Below are 18036 nucleotides of genomic sequence, written 5' to 3'. Positions count from 1 at the left end.
CCAGCCCTGCCCAGCCCAGCTGATGCTGCTGGTGGATCCAGGGCCTCTGAGCTTCAGGAAGGGGAGAGGAGGGTTTGGGCTGTCTTGGATTTATACACAGAACACAAAATATTTCATGGAATAATGGAATTGAACTTGGATTGGAAGGGATCTTAAAGCCCTCCAGTGCCACCCCTGCCATGGCAGGGACACCTCCCACTGTCCCAGGCTGCTCCAAGGCCTGTCCAGCCTGGCCTGGGACACTGCCAGGGATCCAGGGGCAGCCACAGCTGCTCTCACAGGGCCCTCACAGGGAAGAAGTTTTTCCTAATATCCAATCTAAACCTATTCTCTTCCAATTTGAAGCCCCTCCATTTGTATTTCTCTTGCCAGGATTTCTCAGATTTCACTCTGGCAAACAGGCAATCCTGTGGAGCAGTTGTTTGTTCCTTGGTGTAGTTATGTTTTATATTTGTTACCTAATGTTTATATTTGGGTTGTCTTTCCACTCCTGAGCTGCCTTGCACACTCTTGCCATTTTTCTGTGCCTGATCCCTCCTTTCATGGGAGCCTTTCCACCAAGTGAGGGAAGCAGTGGAAGGAGCTGATCAGTGATAGAGAAATTCCTTCCTTTTGGGAAAAGAGCAATTGTTTGAAATGCTCTGCAGGTTTTTTGAGGAGCAAATGGACAATAATGCCAGCAGCAGTGATGTGAATCCATGGGGCAGCCCTGTCCTACTTTTGGATGGATGTTCTCTGGGAAGAGGGATCATCCCTCCCATGCAGAGGTGAACTGGGCTGGAATTCCTTGCTGCTCCCTGTGCTGCTCCCTGTCAGCTCTCACAAGTGCCCTGTCAACACAGCAGCATCCTCAGGGGTGGTGTTTCCATGGAGACCTCACAGGAGACAGTCAGCTGATGCTGCCACAACACAAACTGGTTTTCAGCCAGGGAAAATCTCTGCCCATCTCCCACAGCCAGGTTTGCCTGGCCATGGCTGGAGCTCCTGCTGTCCCTGCACTGGGACAGGGGGCAGGGCTGGCAGCTAACCCAGCTCTGATTTGGCTTTGATGGAAGGAAGGAGTTTTTTACAGTGAGGGTGGGCAGGGCTGGCACAGGGTGCCCAGAGCAGCTCCTGCCCCTGGATCCCTGGCAGTGTCCCAGGCCAGGCTGGGCAGGGCTGGGAGCAGCTGGGACAGTGGGAGGTGTCCCTGCCATGGCAGAGGTGGCACTGGGTGATCCTTGAGGTCCCTTCCAGCCAAACCATCCCATGGCTCTGGGTGAGGAATTTGTCATTCTCTGCACAACCTGACAAACAACTGCTCCCTGTCAGCCCTGCTGGTTTCTCCATGTGGAGATGCTGCCTTAGGGATTCTCTGTGTGGATTTTTCATCTGCCAGCACTGTGGCATTGCCTCAGAGTCCCAATACACAGTGACATTTTTGTTCTTACCTGAATCCAAACTGAACAGGTAATGGCTGAGAGCAATTAAAAGGCACCCAAGCAGCAGTGCTGAACATAATAAAGGATGTTCTGCAGGAGCTGAGGATTTTCTCCTGCTCTTCAAGCAGGGCCAATATTAGTGTTGGTAAATACTGAGATAAGCACCTTCTCTGAAATGATTTCTTTTGTGCTGCATTTATTCACTCACAGAGTCTTGTGGGGAGGGGTGAAATGGGAAGATTTTGAAGGGCTCTTGGCCTCCTAACAGGGCTCTGTTGAATAATTAATGTTTAAATTGCCTTTTCAAATCCAACACTGCGACTTGTTCATCTTTCACACTCGCTGCACATTTAAAACCTTGATGGCAGCAGTCCCTGTGGTGCTATTGTGCTCACAGGAGGGTATTTAAACATGTAAATTAATTTTAAGGGACACTATAAAGGCAGGCAGCTGTTAATGCCTGTGCATGAAGTGGAACTTGTTTGGAAAGCATTTCATAATCCCAAAATAGCCTGAACAGGGAATAAACTCCACCTGTGCTGGTGACACTGGTAGCAGGAGGGCCCTGCCCAGGGTTCCAGGGTCAGCAGCTGCTGCCCTTCATTCCTGGGGTAAGAAACCAACAAAATCCCAGGGCCTGGACCTTGGGTGGAGTCTCAACCCAAAAACAGGGCACAGCCACACTGCTGGGCTGGGCTGGGCTTTTCTGGGATGTGTGAGGCATCCGGAGCTGCTGGGCAGCTTCCTTGGAAATAACACATTGAGAGTGCTGCAGCAAAGAGGGAGCAGCCTGAGCCCCCAGCGTCCATGGCAGGAGTCAGCAACCTCCAGCTGGATTCCTGCTCACAGCTCCTGCAACAGGAGCCTTTGCCCCTAAACAGGGGAATAATGAGACTTTAATTTCAACAAAATGGTTTGTGTGTGCCTCTCTCTTGTAGGGGAATGGGGCTTCCCTCTGCAAATCCCTGGATGGCTCAGAGGAGCCTTTTAATTGACAGGGAAAGTTCTCTGTATTCTCTCTGTACTCAACATCCTTTTAGCTTTCTTATTTTATTTTATTTTATTTTATTTTATTTTATTTTATTTTATTTTATTTTATTTTATTTTATTTTATTTTATTTTATGTATTGTATTTTATTTTATTTTATTTTATTTTATTTTATTTTATTTTATTTTATTTTATTTTATTTTATTTTATTTTATTTTATTTTATTTATTCCATGTATTATATTCTATGTATTTTATCCCATTTATTATAGTCTATATATTTTATTCTATTTTCCTTTCTTTGCTTTGTTGTACTTGCCTTTTGAGGCTTCTTTTGCCCTCCCTACACTTTGTTTCCCCAGCACAGATCCTTTGTTTTGCTTTCTCTAATGTTCATCTGAATAACCTGAGCTCCCAGATTGCCCCTCCTAAAAATTCCATTTTTCCTTTGTGAGATGATGACAAAGCTCTTGATGACCCAAGTGCAGTTATTTGAGAGACAAGAAGAAAATGCCAGAAAATAAAAAACCCAAACCAAGCCCTTGCACCTGTTTATTTTGTCAGAACAGCCAGACCTTAATCCATGCCTAAACAGGGGAATCATTGTGGCTTTGCAGGGTTTGCAACTCACATTCTTCCTAAATTCTTGTGTTATCTGCAAATCACAGGGCACAGAATTGTTCAGGTTGAAAAAGACCTTTAAAATCATGAAGTGTAGCAGCAGCACCACCAAACCACATCCTCCAGTGCCACATCCACACATTTTTGGACACTTCCAGGGACAGAGACTCCACCCCTGCCCTGGGCAGCTGTGCAGGGCTGGACACCACTTGAAGAAATTCTCCCAGTATCCCTCCCCTGGCACAGCCTGAGGCTGTCAGACACTTTTGGTTTCCAGCACATGTGGGTTTGAAGATTCACAGAATTCCCAGAATCTCTGGGCTGGAAGAGACCTCCAAGATCACTGAGTCCAACCCAGCCCAAGAGCTCAACTAGACCATGGCCCCCAGTGCCACATCCAGTCTTTTCTAAACACACCCAGGGATGGTGACTCTGCCAGGTGCCACAGCTCTGCTGGATGACTGGGAATGTTGCTTCTCTGTCTCTGTTTGTAAAATGGGATTGTAGGGACCATGTTCCCTTTTCACTGGTCCAAGATCCAAGGAGAAAACCTGCTTAGGAGCTGTGTGGGTTTGGGGTATTTTTGTGTGAGCTGTTTGGGCAGACTGATGATGAATGTGGGGTTCAGTGGTGGCATCCAGGGGAGGTTTGGGGAGAGCTTTTACCTGGGGCTGCTGGGAGAGCAGCTGGTGCCGGGCACCCCATGGCCCTGGGGAGGGAGAGGGGCACAGCAGTGACACAGGAGCTGCTGGGAGCCATCCCAGGCTGGCTGGGGGACACTCCCTCACACCTCCCAGGCTGCTGAATTCCTCACAGCCACTGTTGTTTCACCTCACTCAGCTGCTGGGGGCACCCACCCACTGCCACCCCTCAGCTCCCAGGCTGGGAGTGTCCTGGAGAGGAGAGAACCAGCCTGGCAGGGGCAAAGGGCCAGGGAATCAGGGAATCAGGGAATCATGGAGGGGCTTGGCTTGGAAGCACCTTAAAGGGACACCTCCCACTGTCCCAGCCTGGCCTGGGACACTGCCAGGGATCCAGGGGCATCAACACTTTCATATCAGCACAGCCAATGTTGTTTTGCCTTTCTCTCCACAGCTGGTGGGGCTGAGTGTCTCCAATGGGAAGGACCAGCTGGTGGTGTTCCACACCAAGGACAACAAGGATCTCATCGTTTGTCTCTTCAGCAACGACCCCTCCAGCGACAGCAGGGTCGGGGAGCTCGTGGGAGTCCTGGCCAGTCACTTCAAGAGGTCAGTGCAGGAGTGGGGCTGCTGGACCCCTCCCCAAGTGCCAGAGCATCCCTGGAGTCACTCAGGTGCTGGGCTCCAGCTGGAGCTGGGGTACTTCTGCAATCCTGCCATTTTTGGGACACAGCTTTTACCTACAACACTGTGTTGCCTCTTCTGCCTTCCCTGTGTGTGTGACAGCCACAGGGGTGTGGGGGACAAATATCACTGCAGGTGCACTCAGAGTGTGTCACAGTGGCTCCTGAGGGCTTCCTACAGCCAAACTCTTCACATTTAAAATTAAGATGGAGCTTTTCTTTGCTCAGATTGCCCCAGCAGCAGCAGGTGATTTATTGCTTGAGCTGTGCAGTGTCATCTCTGCTCCCTGAAGTCTGTCTGTCTGGTAAATCCCTGAGCCAAAGCTGGTGATCAGGTATGGGGATATCTGGGACTGAGCTCCTGGAGCAGCCAGAGTCACCTGGATCCCAGGAGAGAATTCCAGGCTGCCCACTCCAGCACCAGGCTGTGCACTGCAGCCACAGAAAGGAACTCCAGGGAGAAACAGGGTGTGGGGTGAGCAGACCTAGGGATTATTCCTTGGCTCCTCCAGAGGAGATTCCCAAGAGCAGTGATGCTGCTCAGCACGTGCAGCCTTGGCTTGGCTGTTCACAAGCTCCACAGGACTGACACAGTGGAGTCTTCATAGGTAAATCTTCATACAGAGCTGTGAGTGGCAGAAAAATGAGAGGAAATTTTGGCCACTTTAGGTCCCTGGGTATTTTTCCATGAATTCAAAATTGTGCTGGTCCAGCCCCCTCTCACCACCAGGGTGTGAAGTTCAGGACTGGCTGTGCTCCTTGAGACAGGGGCTGAGTCCATTGAAGTGAATTCTCAGCATTGGCATCACTTGCTTGGGGAAATTCAGTGTGCAAAGCAACAGAAAATATTCTCTGCTTTTGCTTTTACCTAAATATAATTTAATGTCAAAGGCAGCTGCTCCTGCAGGCTCAGGAGGTTCTGTAAAGCAATGCACTTTATTTGGGAGTCCTGGAAATCCCTGGAGTTCTTCCAGCACCTTCAGGTGGCTGATGGTCCTTGGGGCCGCCCCAGGTCTCTGGTGTGGGGACAGGCTGTGACACTGTTGGTGACACTCCAGCTCCTGGGTTCAGTGTCCAGTTACCCAGAATTGCTTTTCCTTTTGCTCAGATGGGTCCCCCAAGCACCAGCCCTTGTGTCACCTGTCCCCACTCAGCCCCATTTCAACAAAGGATGTTGTGACCATCAGCCTGAGACATTGCACCGTTCTCCTGAAGGTGGAAACTGCTGATTTCCAGTTTCTTACACTGATTTTAGCAATGACATTTCTATCTTTAAAAAGAATTAGATTTAATCTAATCACTGTCTGTAGCAGAATGGCAGTTAAATACATTTATGTGCTGATCAGCTCCACTTAACACAATATTAGCATTATTTTAGTGCTTCAAATGACAAATCTCAGCTGGGTAAATGGGAGAGCTGGTGTAGAAGCCCATTTTTCTCCAACATCCAATACAAGTTCCTGGATGAAGGGCAATGCACAGGACAACTTGCATTTAGTTTCCCAAATATATAAATGTCATGGTTTCCCCCTTCAAAGCCATATCTTTTGTCCTGGTGTGAAGGACAGGTGTCTGCCAATAAAGGCAGAAGCTTCTCTTTGGAATGGAGAATGTAAAACCCCTCCCTCCAAATTATTATAATTTTGAAATTAAGGGACTCTCAGGCAAAGATATGGGAATTAGGAATAACAGTTCTTTACTAGGAAAATTAAAATAGAAATACAGTATTACACAGAACAATCCCAACCCTGCCAGAGTCAGAATCCAAGCTGACACCCGTCAGTCAGTCAGGGTGTTGGCACAGTCCCATTCAATGGTGGCTGCATCCTCCTGCAGGGGCAGATGTGGTTCAGCTGGAGCAGTGCTCCTGGAGAAGGTGCAGTTTCCTCTGAAGCTCCAGGGATGATGTGCAAAGGTCTGGTTTTCCTCTGGAATCCAGTGGAAAGAAGGTCCCTTGGTGTCCCAAATCTCAGTTTTTATCTGGGTAGGAAAGGCTTGGCTCCTCCCCTGGCTGGAGCATCTCCCAGTGGGATGATGGAATTTTATCAGTCATGCCCTGGGACTCAGTGGCCATGAACAGGAGATATCTCCTGGAGGGAGGATGGGCTGTGGGAAGATAAAGATGATTGCCCAGCTGGTTTAAAGATGGCCCATGAGCAGATAATGTGTGCCAGGAGATCAGGGTCACTGCCCTGCTGGGTTAACAGATGGGACAGAATTCACATTTCTGGCCACATCAACCCAATACTTCTTTAAATCAAAACATTCAGAAATATATTCATGTTTTCCATCACTTTCCATTTTCCTAGAGTCCAAAATCTCCTGTCAGTGAATGGGATTAGCTGAGCCTTGCTGGGGAGTTCCTCATTAGCCAGGATTAGCTGGGGGCCTCGTGCCCCTGGCAGGGTCGGGTTTCTCTGTCCTGCCCAAGGAGGGGCTCCTGTGAGCTGAGACTAGAACCAGCAGGAAAACCTTGAGCCTGAAGGGGCAGTTGCTTGGAAGATCCCACCCATGGTGGGGTTTAAGAGCTCTGCTCTGCCTGACTTGTGGGAGCAGCTCCCGTGGGTTCCAGGGCTCTCTCTCATTAAAAGTAATTTCCAGCACCCAGCCTGAATCCCTGCTGGGAGGTTTTAGCAAAGCTGAGGTGTCACAGACACCTGTGTTTGTGTGGGGGTGGTAGGTGATGATCCTGTAACTGTCTGTAATAAAATCATGTGAGTTCAGTGCCATTCTGTGTTGTAGGAAAGGGGAGGGGGAGGCTGCTGCTGTCACCTGAGCTGAGGACACCCAAACCTTCTCATTCTTAGATGCTTTCCATCAGGTTTTATTTTTTATTCCAAACTCTTTGAACTGGAAGCTTCAGTGCTGACACATCTATTTGGGAAATTTGGATATTTTCAGCAAGAAATAGCTTGGATGTTTTAGAACAATTATAGGGGGCACATCTCTCAATGCTGCATTCTGCAGCTGGCTTGGGCATAAAGGCTTCACATTTGGGAATGTTTTGCCTAAGTTCACATTTCTTTGCATCACCCATGAAACCTTCATGAAGCTGTGTCTTTTGAAAGTTATTCCTGGTAGGAATTGTCTTACTTTGAGACTGTGGTTCACAAGTAAGTGTTATACAGGGAAAAACTAACATGAGGTCTCTGTGAGCTGTAATGTTTTTAATGGAGTTAAAAGGAGTTCAAGTCACACTTCGACTGAGTCAGCTGGATTTGAGTTTTTTTTTACAGAGCAGCTGAATTCCCAGTAGAAATGATGGGAAGCTGGATGAGGTAGATGGAGATGGTAGGTTGATGTAGTAGCTGCAGTAAGTTCATGTTTTCCTGCAAAGCAGTGTGAGCCTGAGCTCTCTGGGAGTTTTCTGACTGTCTCCACCCGGGGATGGGCATCTCCTGCCAGAGCCCAGGGATCCAGTGAGTGCCTGCAAGAGCTGGGGAGATCCAGGGGTCCCTTGCAGGGGCAGCTGTGTGAAATCAGGGTTGTGTTTCTGCCCTTGGTGCCAGCAGGAAGCAAAGGTGACTGAGAGCTCAGGGCTTTGCCAAGGCAGGAGCAGCTCTGGAGCTCTGGGGTGGCACAGCATCCCTGCAGTGCTGGGCTGGGAAAAGGGACCTGAGGAGCTCTTGGAGGAGGGGGGTGGGTGTAGAAGGGAAAGGTTATATTTACCCTTTCCATTTTACATGCTCACAGCCCCTCAGGCTCTAGAAGATGATCATGCAGGGCACTGAGGAATTTCTGGGTGCTCTTCACCTGGGATGACCCACCCTGGTCAGCTCCCTGTGCTCTCCCCATGCTGTGGCTCCAGCTGAGGAGGGGGATCTGAGCCCTGGCGTGCTCAGGTGTCCCAGGGAAGCTGCCAGGGGTCATTCCCTGCCCCGTGGGAGCAGGCAGGGTCTGTTCTGTCTGGCTGCCCTGTTGGCCTCAGGGAGCTGCCCTGCTCTCCAATGCTTTCTGTTCCCTGATCCCCACATTGTCTGCAGCCCTCGGGCCCATTCCAGGCTTCCTGGAGGGAAGGGGGAGTTAAAAGAGCAGTCAAAGCAATCCCTGCAAAACTCCAGCAGAAAATCACTTGCCTGAGGATAATTTTGTATTTTCCATTGTGCTTTGGGATCTGTCAGCCAATTTTAATCATTAGTGTGCCCTGGATTCATCTTGTTTAGTTCTGGGGCCTTACCCTGGAGTGCTGGCTCTGGTACTGATGGAGCAGGAATTCACACAGAGGGATCTCAGGCTGCCCCAGGGGCTGTGGTTTGCACAGGCTCCTGGTGATCCTCACCTGTCCCTTCCTCCTGCCCTGAGTGCTGTCCCTGTGCTCCATCCCTGCACTTCATTGTGTGAGTGAGGTGGCAGCAGTTTCTTTGGCTGGGGAAGTGGAGATGTTTGGGTGTTGGATTTAGTGTCACTGTAACACAGGAGTGTGGCTGTGCAGGTGGAATTGATTCATAAATTACAGACTTAAATTGGGAAAATCCACGTATATATATAGAAGGGCACATGTCCCAGAATCCTGGGGTGGTTTTGGGTGGAAGGGAACTCAAAGCCCACCCAGTGCCACCCCTGCCATGGCAGGGACCCCTCCCACTGTCCCAGCTGCTCCCAGCCCTGTCCAGCCTGGCCTGGGACACTGCCAGGGATCCAGGGGCAGGAGCTGCTCTGGGCACCCTGTGCCAGGGCCCAAAATATCTGCAAGAATTGGGGAAAAATATGTTTATATTTATCTAAAATGTAGGAAATTCTATGCATGCACATCTGTTAACAGAGGTGTAAAAAAACCTGGGGGAAATCTGTGCCCTCAGCCTTTCCAAAGCAGATGAAACAGGCCCAGGTTTCCCAGGCTTCCATTGCAAGCTGGACTTGCCTGGGGAAGCACATCCCAAAACATCTCTGTGCCTCCCTCAGCACACGGGGATACCAGTGGGATTCCAGCTTTTCCTGCTGAGCTGTGAGCAGAGCAGGAGCCTGGCAGGGGAGAAGCAGGGTCACACCTCAGGGGGTCACCAGAGGCTGCTCATCCCTTGGGTGGGTGTAGGGAAACCCAAAACCAGCTGGGGCTGGGGGAGGCACTCAGAAAAGCCTTTGCTAGGGGGGAAGAAAAAAAAAAGAGCATTTAGATTGCTTCCCTGGCATTCAGAGCTTCAGGCATGGAACTGGAACTGCTCCAAACTGGGGTGCAGCATTATTCAGAAGTTACTGTCAGGTAAATCCTCCCAGAGCTGCAGGGATCTGGGGAGCTTGGATCTGTTTGGTACAAAGAGAACTCACAGATGGGTTTTTCTGATGTTTTGCTCTTTGCACCAGTGGTGGCAAACAAAGCTTCTGCAAGCACAGTGAAGTGCAGGGGTTTAAATATTGCCATTATCTCAGAGGTGATGTTTGAGGTGATGCTCCCAGAGCTGATTTTGTTATTTAGTCTGAATGCAGAGGGCTTTGTCTCAGAGATGGAGACAAACACCCCATAAATACCCATTTTCAGGGCTATGTCACAGAGATGGAGACAAACACCCCATAAATACTCATTTTCAGTGAGAGCAGAAGCATTTGGTACATTTTTGGTTCTGTCTGTAAACAAAACCAGAGGAGATTCAACTTGGGGTGATTTTGATTGTTTAGGAAAAAAATTCTCAGCTCAATGATGATCCCAGTCTGGAATACAAATCATTTGATTAAAATAGATTAAAGAATTCTTATTTCATTTTTTTTTCCCACTGATGTGGAGGGACAAACCTTTGGCTCAGGCCCAGGAATCAGGTGATCAGGGGTTAAACCTTCAATTTGTTATATAAAGATGCTTTTTGCTATCAAAACTGGGCTAATTTTAATCAGTTTAAGATTGTTTCTTTCTTTTAAAACTGTTTACCTTTCTCTGATAGTAACCTTGATTAACTGCTGAGATTCAAGGAGCATCTTTTATGTAGCCAGGGACAGTCAGGAGGGGACCATGGGGATATTAATGATGGATTTTTGGGAGAAAGGAAGGAAGAGGAGCCCAAACTGGTTCAGGAGAACATGAGCATGGCTCCCAAAGGCTCTTTCTGAGGAAATGACCATGTCCTGGGCAGAGGCTGGGGTGGCATCCCTGGCACCAGATGAATCTGTCACTGAAGCTTTGAGGAGATCCCTGAGCTGATGGGGTCCCAGCCAGGGCTGGGGGGGCTTTGTCATTTTTAATCATAATCCATTTTCAGGCAAGTTCTGCTGGATTCTGGGGGGAGCCTGAACCCCCAGGAAGCAGCTTTTAAGCACTTGACCCTGCAGAAAGGCAGTGGCAAAGGAAAAACAGTTTCCTTATACAAAATAAATGGGAACTAAACAAACTGGAAAAATTTGCTTAATTCTCTTGGCTTGTCTTTGTGACTTCAAAAACTTTCTTGGCTTTAGCAAAGATTTGCCTTTGATTTATGGTGTTTATAGAGTTGGAGCAGCCTGGGATAGTGGAAGGTGTCCCTGCCTGTGTGATCTTTAAGGTCCCTTGCAACCCAAGCCATGATTCCCCAGTAATCATCTCTGGCAATTCCTCTGTTGTAACTGGGGTTGAGAAATGAGTTTTGCTTTGGAAAACAAATGCAAGATTTGTTGTTTTGAGTGGCTCCAGGGCATGGAGAGGTGGGATTACAGCACCCTGATGAGACTCTGTCTCTGCTTTAATTGTTTTACATCCTGGAAAACTCTTGTTGCAACTGAGATTTTCCAAACCCTTGTCCTGTGGGAAGGGAACTCATGAAGGAACTTGGAAGAGGATCATTCCCTTCCCTAAAACTCATCTTCCCACTGCTGCTGCTGCTCATCCCCTGAGTGTCCCTGGCCAGGGAAGCCTCCCCAGCACACATTCCTGTGGAAAAGTAGTTTTTTGTTGCATATCTCAATGTGTTCCTGACATGGGAAAAAATATTTGTCTCCCTCAGTCCTGGATTTGTGATATTGAGAACACAGTGAGCTCAGGGAAGGGGTTTGGGCTCTCAGCAGCCAATGAGTTTGTGTGAATCCTTTATTTGAGTCCTGGCCTCTGCATTTAAAAGTCAATTCTTGTCTCTGATAACATAAATAGTAACAATTAATTGTATTTCATGGCCTTCCTTTGAGTCCAGAGAGGTCTATTGGTCAGTTTTCCTTCCCTGATCTGCCTGTGCCCTGCTACCATTGAGTGTCAGCACCAATTTTGTCCAAAACCCTCTGGAAAGAAGATTCAGTTTTATTCTTTTTTATCCTTTATTGCAGCATCCCTGTGTAACTTTGGTGCTTTCCCTTCTCTAAGCAGCTCCTGGATGCTCCAGCTCCATGTCCAGGGTCCTCCTGGGAGGTGGGAGGGAGCTCTTGGTAAAAATGAAGCTACTGGGGCTTGAGGTGCTGCAGGAATTGATATTCCCATGCTGTTGATTGGGGTTTCCTGGAATTGTTTTGTGTTCAGGAAGTCTTCCCCAGGGCACTTAAAAATCGTGGATTACTTTGGGAATTTGGACCCATCTTTCCTCATAACTGTAATTCCTGAGAAATAGATCTCCAGTGGCCACAGGTGCTGCCCAGCCCACCACCCCAGTGGGATTTTATACAAGAGGTGCTTGCTCTCAGTGACCTTTTGCAGAGTTCTTTGAGTTTCCCAGTTCATTCCCTGTCTCCATCTAAAGGACCTGCTGGGTTAAACAGAGGAATCCTTTCCATCCTTGGACAAGCTAAAGCACTAGGGTGAAACTGGATTTTTTGTGGTCTGGGGGGAAAGAGCAGCTTTGAGACTGTGAGGTGAGACAGTCCTAGAGCAGAAAATTCAAAGCCATCCACCTCCTCCTCCTCCTCCTCCTCCTGCTCCTCCCTCAGGGTTTCAGAAGCCTCAGACCCTTAAATATGAACATTTTCTTTTTAGAGCCCTCAACATTTTCTGTCATATTATGAGGCTCTCCTTGAGACAGCTCCCTGCTCTCCTTGAGACATTTATGATCAGAAATTAAAGCAATTAATGGATCACCCCTGAGGATGTGGAATTTCTGCACCCCATGTCCCACAGCCACCCTTCCCAGCCCAGCTTCCCTTTTGCTGCTGGGAACTGGGGATTTCCTCCAGCACAGGCAGTGCTGTGGGAATAGGAAAATGGAAGTTTCTGCTATTACAAACCTCTTCCTTATCTGGCCCTGGGCTCTGTGCAGTGTGTTCATTATCACAAATTTTTATTTTCAGTCTTGAGCCGCAGCTCTCGGTGCTCATTCAACACTTGGAAAGTTTGACACCAATCCACACTTTTTTCTTTTCCTGGAAATGTTCAGAAACCACGTGGATGTGGTACTTGGGTGATGAACAGAGTGCTGCTGCTGCACTGACACTTGGACTTGATCATCTTAAAGGTCTTTTCCAGCTTTAATGATTCCATGAACCATCACCCTGCCCCCATTAACCACCTGACAGAATAGGAAGCATCTCCTGAAAGGTGCTGGATGCTACAAACATGGGCCCAAATCCTCTGCTGCATCCCAGAATCACAGAATCCCAGACTGGTTTAAAGCCCACCCAGTGCCACCCCTGCCATGGCTGGGACACTCCCACTGTCCCAGCTGCTCCCAGCCCTGCCCAGCCTGGCCTGGGACACTGCCAGGGATCCAGGGGCAGGAGCTGCAGGGGCACCCTGTGCCAGCCCTGCCCCAAAGCTCAGCCACAGGAAACTCGGGTGTTCTGGGTTGGTGTGGGTGTGGGGAGGGGATGGAGATTCGTGCCATGTATGTGCTGGAGCTGAGAGGAGTTGAGCTGGGAAGCAGCTCCTGGAGAGGGACAGGAGGGACAATTCCCCCTGGCTGCAGCCCTGGACAGGGACAGGAGGGACAATCCCCCCTGGCTGCAGTTTTGGACAGGGACAAGGGGACAATCCCCCCTGGCTGCAGCCCTGGACAGGGACAGGAGGGACAATTCCCCCTGGCTGCAGCCCTGGACAGGGACAAGGGGACAATCCCCCCTGGCTGCAGTTCTGGACAGGGACAGGAGGGACAATCCCCCCTGGCTGCAGCCCTGGACAGGGACAGGAGGGACAATTCCCCCTGGCTGCAGTTCTGGACAGGGACAGGAGGGACAATCCCCCCTGGCTGCAGTTCTGGACAGGGACAGGAGGGACAATCCCCCCTGGCTGCAGCCCTGGACAGGGACAGGAGGGACAATCCCCCCTGGCTGCAGTTCTGGACAGGGACAAGGGGACAATTCCCCCTGGCTGCAGCCCTGGACAGGGACAGGAGGGACAATCCCCCCTGGCTGCAGTTCTGGACAGGGACAGGAGGGACAATCCCCCTGGCTGCAGTTTTGGACAGGGACAGGAGAGACAATCCTCCCTGGCTGCAGCCCTGGACAGGGACAACCCCCTGGCTGCTCTGGGTGTGCAGCCCTGAGCTGCTGCTGCCATCAGCCAGGTTTGGACCCCAGACACACACAGATGGATTTAGGTGTCCACACAAAGCTCCCAAGTTGTGCAGCTCCTGCTGTGCCCAGGCTCAGCAGCTGAGGGACCCAGCCCTGCCCTGTTCCCGTGTCCCCCTGGGCTGTGGAAGGGCTGGGCTGGGCTGGAGCACCAGGAGCTGCTCACAAAGCTCCAGGCACAAAAAATGGCTCATGGCTGATGCTAAAATATTACCAGGAGTTGTGCAGCCCCTTTGTTCCCAGTGAGATGATCCAGGCTGGGTTTCCCACCTTGGTTTCCCACCTTGACTCTCATTATTCCCAATAAAGCTCCATGGACCAGAGCCTGAGCCAAGCTCAGGAAAAGCTCCTTCAGTCTGAGAGAGCTCTGAGTATCAGTCCCAAAGAGGTTTCTGTAAAATGGAGAGCACCAATGGTTTTCAAGGCCTTAATATTTTTAGGGACATGGAAATTTAATAAAATAAAGAGGATCAGTAGGTTGGTCATGTTTGAAATAATAAGTAATAGATGCATTTTTCTTCTTAATAGTAAAGGTAATATTAAATGTTAATATTGATTAATATATTGGATATTTGATCCAGTCACTTTTTACGTTCTTACATAAAACAAAGTATCATGAAAATGCACAATATCAAAGCTTTCTTCTTCAAAGCTTCTGCTCTGTGGAATTTTCAACAGAGCCAAAACTGTTCTTTCAGCTTTCCTTCCTCCAGTTCTCCTCTGGTCCAGCTCATTGCATCTCCTGAGCTCTCCCTAAGGTACTGGTGTTTCTGTGACTGCTCTGTCAGAAGTCATTGGGATCCCAGAAAATTATTCTGTTTAATGACTTCAGTTTATTTAGTGATTCTAATCAGTGATTTTTCACATAAATCAAATGTTAGGCTTAGAGGAGAGGTTTGGGTTTTTTCTGGATGGGTGTGGAGGATCCCACTGATAAAATCTGAATATGCTGAAGACTCTGAGCTTGGGGCTTGGCATTTTTGGAAATGTCTGAGGACCTTTTTAAGCAGATCTAAGCAAGAACATTGGCTCCAAACAATTCCTTCTGAAGCTGAGATCAAATAAATTAGAATTTAAATGTGGCTGTATTGGAAAAAAAAGACAAAACCATTTATTGCTTGACAGATTTTAGAGCTTTTATTTTGTTTTTTGCAACAGATACAGAATTAAATCTGTGTGCTAAAGGTTTGAGGCTCATGCTGTAAAGCAGGCTGGAAAAAAATCATGTTCCTGGTGTAAAACTGAAGTAGATCAACTTAATCTACTGAGCCTGGAGTGTTGCTCTCTGTACAAATCCTCCTACACCAGGTTGTCATTTCTTACCCACATTTCTGAGTGTTTGGTCCATGGCTGTCCTCATTCCCCTTTGCTCTGCCAAATTCCTAAATTAAGCTGTGCTGGGGTTTTGATGTAATATAAGAAAGATTTGCATAAGTGCAGTTATGGTAATTTTGTGGTGAGTTTTAATGTGTTGGCTTCATTTCAACCCTTCAGATCCTTAAATCACTTTTGATTTGCTGTTGCTTAAACATTGCTTTTTTCCCCCTTTTGAAAACAGATGCATTGAGGATGAGCTGAGGCAAATTTCTTGTAAATCTGCTTTGTTCCTGGAGTCAGGCTGAGAGCCTCTGCTCCTGCCCAGAGCTGGGGAGCTGGCTGTAATAATTTATTATCCAAATAGGATGTTTTAGTGCTGAATTAAGTGAGAGGAAAATAAACAGAGGGGAGTGCTGCTGTGGAAAACCCTTTTTTTTTTTCTCTCATTTTTTTCCCCAAATAAAGAAGCTTTTTGCAGTGAGGGAGGTGAGGCCCTGGCACAGGGTGCCCCTGCAGCTCCTGCCCCTGGATCCCTGGCAGTGTCCCTGCCATGGCAGGGGTGGCACTGGGTGGGCTTTAAACCAGTCTGGGATTCTGTGATTCTGGGATGCAGCAGAGGATTTGGGCCCATGTTTGTAGCATCCAGCACCTTTCAGGAGATGCTTCCTGTTCTGTCAGGTGGTTAATGGGGGCAGGGTGATGGTTCATGGAATCATTAAAGCTGGAAAAGACCTTTAAGATGATCAAGTCCAAGTGTCAGTGCAGCAGCAGCACTCTGTTCATCACCCAAGTACCACATCCACGTGGTTTCTGAACATTTCCAGGAAAAGAAAAAAGTGTGGATTGGTGTCAAACTTTCCAAGTGTTGAAAAGCACCGAGAGCTGCGGCTCAAGACTGAAAATAAAAATTTGTGATAATGAACACACTGCACAGAGCCCAGGGCCAGATAAGGAAGAGGTTTGTAATAGCAGAAACTTCCATTTTCCTATTCCCACAGCACTGCCTGTGCTGGAGGAAATCCCCAGTTCCCAGCAGCAAAAGGGAAGCTGGGCTGGGAAGGGTGGCTGTGGGACATGGGGTGCAGAAGTTCATCCCTGGGGGTGTCCACAGCCAGGCTGGACAGGCCTGGGACAGTGGGAGGTGTCCCTGCCATGGCAGGGGTGGCACTGGGTGGGCTGTAAGGTCCTTCCCATCCTGGTTTCTGGGATAAATCCCACCCAGAGGAGCCAGCTGGGGTTTGGGCTCCTCTCCCCATCAGATGTGCTGGCAGGATCCTGATGTTGTCTGCCCCACTCCCAGGAAGGTTTGGGGACTCTGTTATGCCCAGTTTCTGTGCTGTGCTGGGCTCTGAGCTGTGGGATCCTTTCAAGGTGCTTTAAAAAAAAAAAAAAAAAAATTCCATGGTGGAAAATGTCACCTTAAAGTGCTGCTGGCCCCTGGAGAATGTCACCTGGAGAAGTGCTGCTGGCAGCAGGCTGAGGGACAGGGCAGGGCTGGCAGTGATCCAGGTGCTGCCTGTGCTGTCTGAGCAGCCAGGGCTGTGAGGGATGTGTGGGGACAGCTCAGCACAGCAAAACAGCCTCAGGGCTGAGCTGCTGCCAGCAGTGCCACATCTGCATCCTGCTCTTTGGTGTGCCAGGCAGTGCTGCAGTGCTGCCCTCCTCCCCCAGCCCCAGCCCCTGCTCTGGGGCAGCTCTGTGGTGTCCTCTGGGCACACAGGACCAACCTGCCTGCTCCTGGGGGTCCCTGTGGGGTTCCTGCCTGCTCCTGGGGGTCCCTGTGGGGTTCCTGCAGTCAGAGGTGCTTCCAGCATCTCCAGGGTGTCAGCCCTCAGCTCCTCCCCAGGGAAGAGCAATGAGCCATTTTTCCCCCTGCCACACTCACTGGATTGATAAGTAGTTGGCAAAAGGAGCTTCTCAGGGTCACAGAATCCCAGAGTATCCTGAGCTGGGCCCAGGAGGATCACCAAGTCCAGCTCCTTGGGGAGTTTGGGGTTTGTTGCCCATGCAGGCACAGGGAGAGGTTTATTTGAGGGTCCCTCACCTCCCCACAGTCTGTGGCTGGAATGGGTGTGGAGGGAATAGCTTTCACTACAGATTTCACCCCCTTTCAATTCATCCTTCCTTCAGGGATTTAATTTGGGAGCTGCAGTGCTGAGAGGGAATTACAATTCAGGTGATAAAAACCAAATTAGGAAAAGCCCAAAGAGCACCTGGTGCTTCCACATTCAGATCCATCCAGCCTGATGAGTTTTTGTGCTGTCATGGGCCTGTTTCCCTTCCCACTAATGGGGAGTGCTGGGGTGGAAGGAGCTCTGGATATGCACCAGGTGTGGAGAATGTTCCAGAAAACTCCTCAAATGCTCCAGCTTTCATTTTGTGAATCTCCCTCTCTGCTTGTGTCCCTGAGGGCCAGCACTGGCTGCTCCCAGGCTCCTCCAGCCAAGGCTTGGGAGCAAAGTGCTGGTTTGGTTTTTTTTTGATTGAATGGGTGGGTGTCAAACAGCAACAGCTGACAGTGACAGTGAGCTGGGGTCTCCTTGCTGCTCCCTGTGCTCCCCTCCTGTTGGCCCTGGGAGCTCCTGCTGCAGCTGGGCTGTGGCAGGGCTGGGGGCAGTGGCTGCCCAAGTGTGGGAGCAGAGCAGCTGGGGATGGGGTCCTGCTTTGGGGCATCCAGGAGTGCAGGGGGCAGGGAAGGGGCAGGGGCTGGGCTTTGGGGATGGGGCATTTCCTGCTGGGTGGGCTGGCCACTCAGTCTGGGGCTCTCTGAGCTGCCCTTGGCCTTGGCCTCCCAGCACAAGGAGCCACAGGCATCCTCCTCCTCCCATCTCTGTCCCATCCCTACACAGCACATGATGCTCCCCAGAGCTTTCTCTTTTTTTCCTTCCTTCCTTCCTTCCTTCCTTCCTTCCTTCCTTCCTTCCTTCCTTCCTTCCTTCCTTCCTTCCTTCCTTCCTTCCTTCCCTCCTTCCCTCCTTC

General features: G+C 49.5%; 1 protein-coding gene across 1 annotated transcript in view; it reads left to right on the top strand.

The window, feature by feature from the left end:
- MYO1D (myosin ID) overlaps positions 1-18036 on the top strand; it is a 159751-nt gene that overhangs the window by 95888 nt on the left and 45827 nt on the right. The window contains exon 21 of the mRNA XM_056512053.1: positions 4125-4279. Coding sequence (XP_056368028.1) covers positions 4125-4279 — 155 coding nt within the window. The remainder of the gene's footprint in view (positions 1-4124; positions 4280-18036) is intronic.

The sequence above is a fragment of the Oenanthe melanoleuca genome, chromosome 27 (genome assembly GCF_029582105.1).
Source record: "Oenanthe melanoleuca isolate GR-GAL-2019-014 chromosome 27, OMel1.0, whole genome shotgun sequence".
Classification (NCBI taxonomy): Eukaryota; Metazoa; Chordata; class Aves; order Passeriformes; family Muscicapidae; genus Oenanthe; species Oenanthe melanoleuca.
Note: the sequence above shows the minus strand (reverse complement) of the source record. Positions and strands in the feature narration are given on the sequence as shown.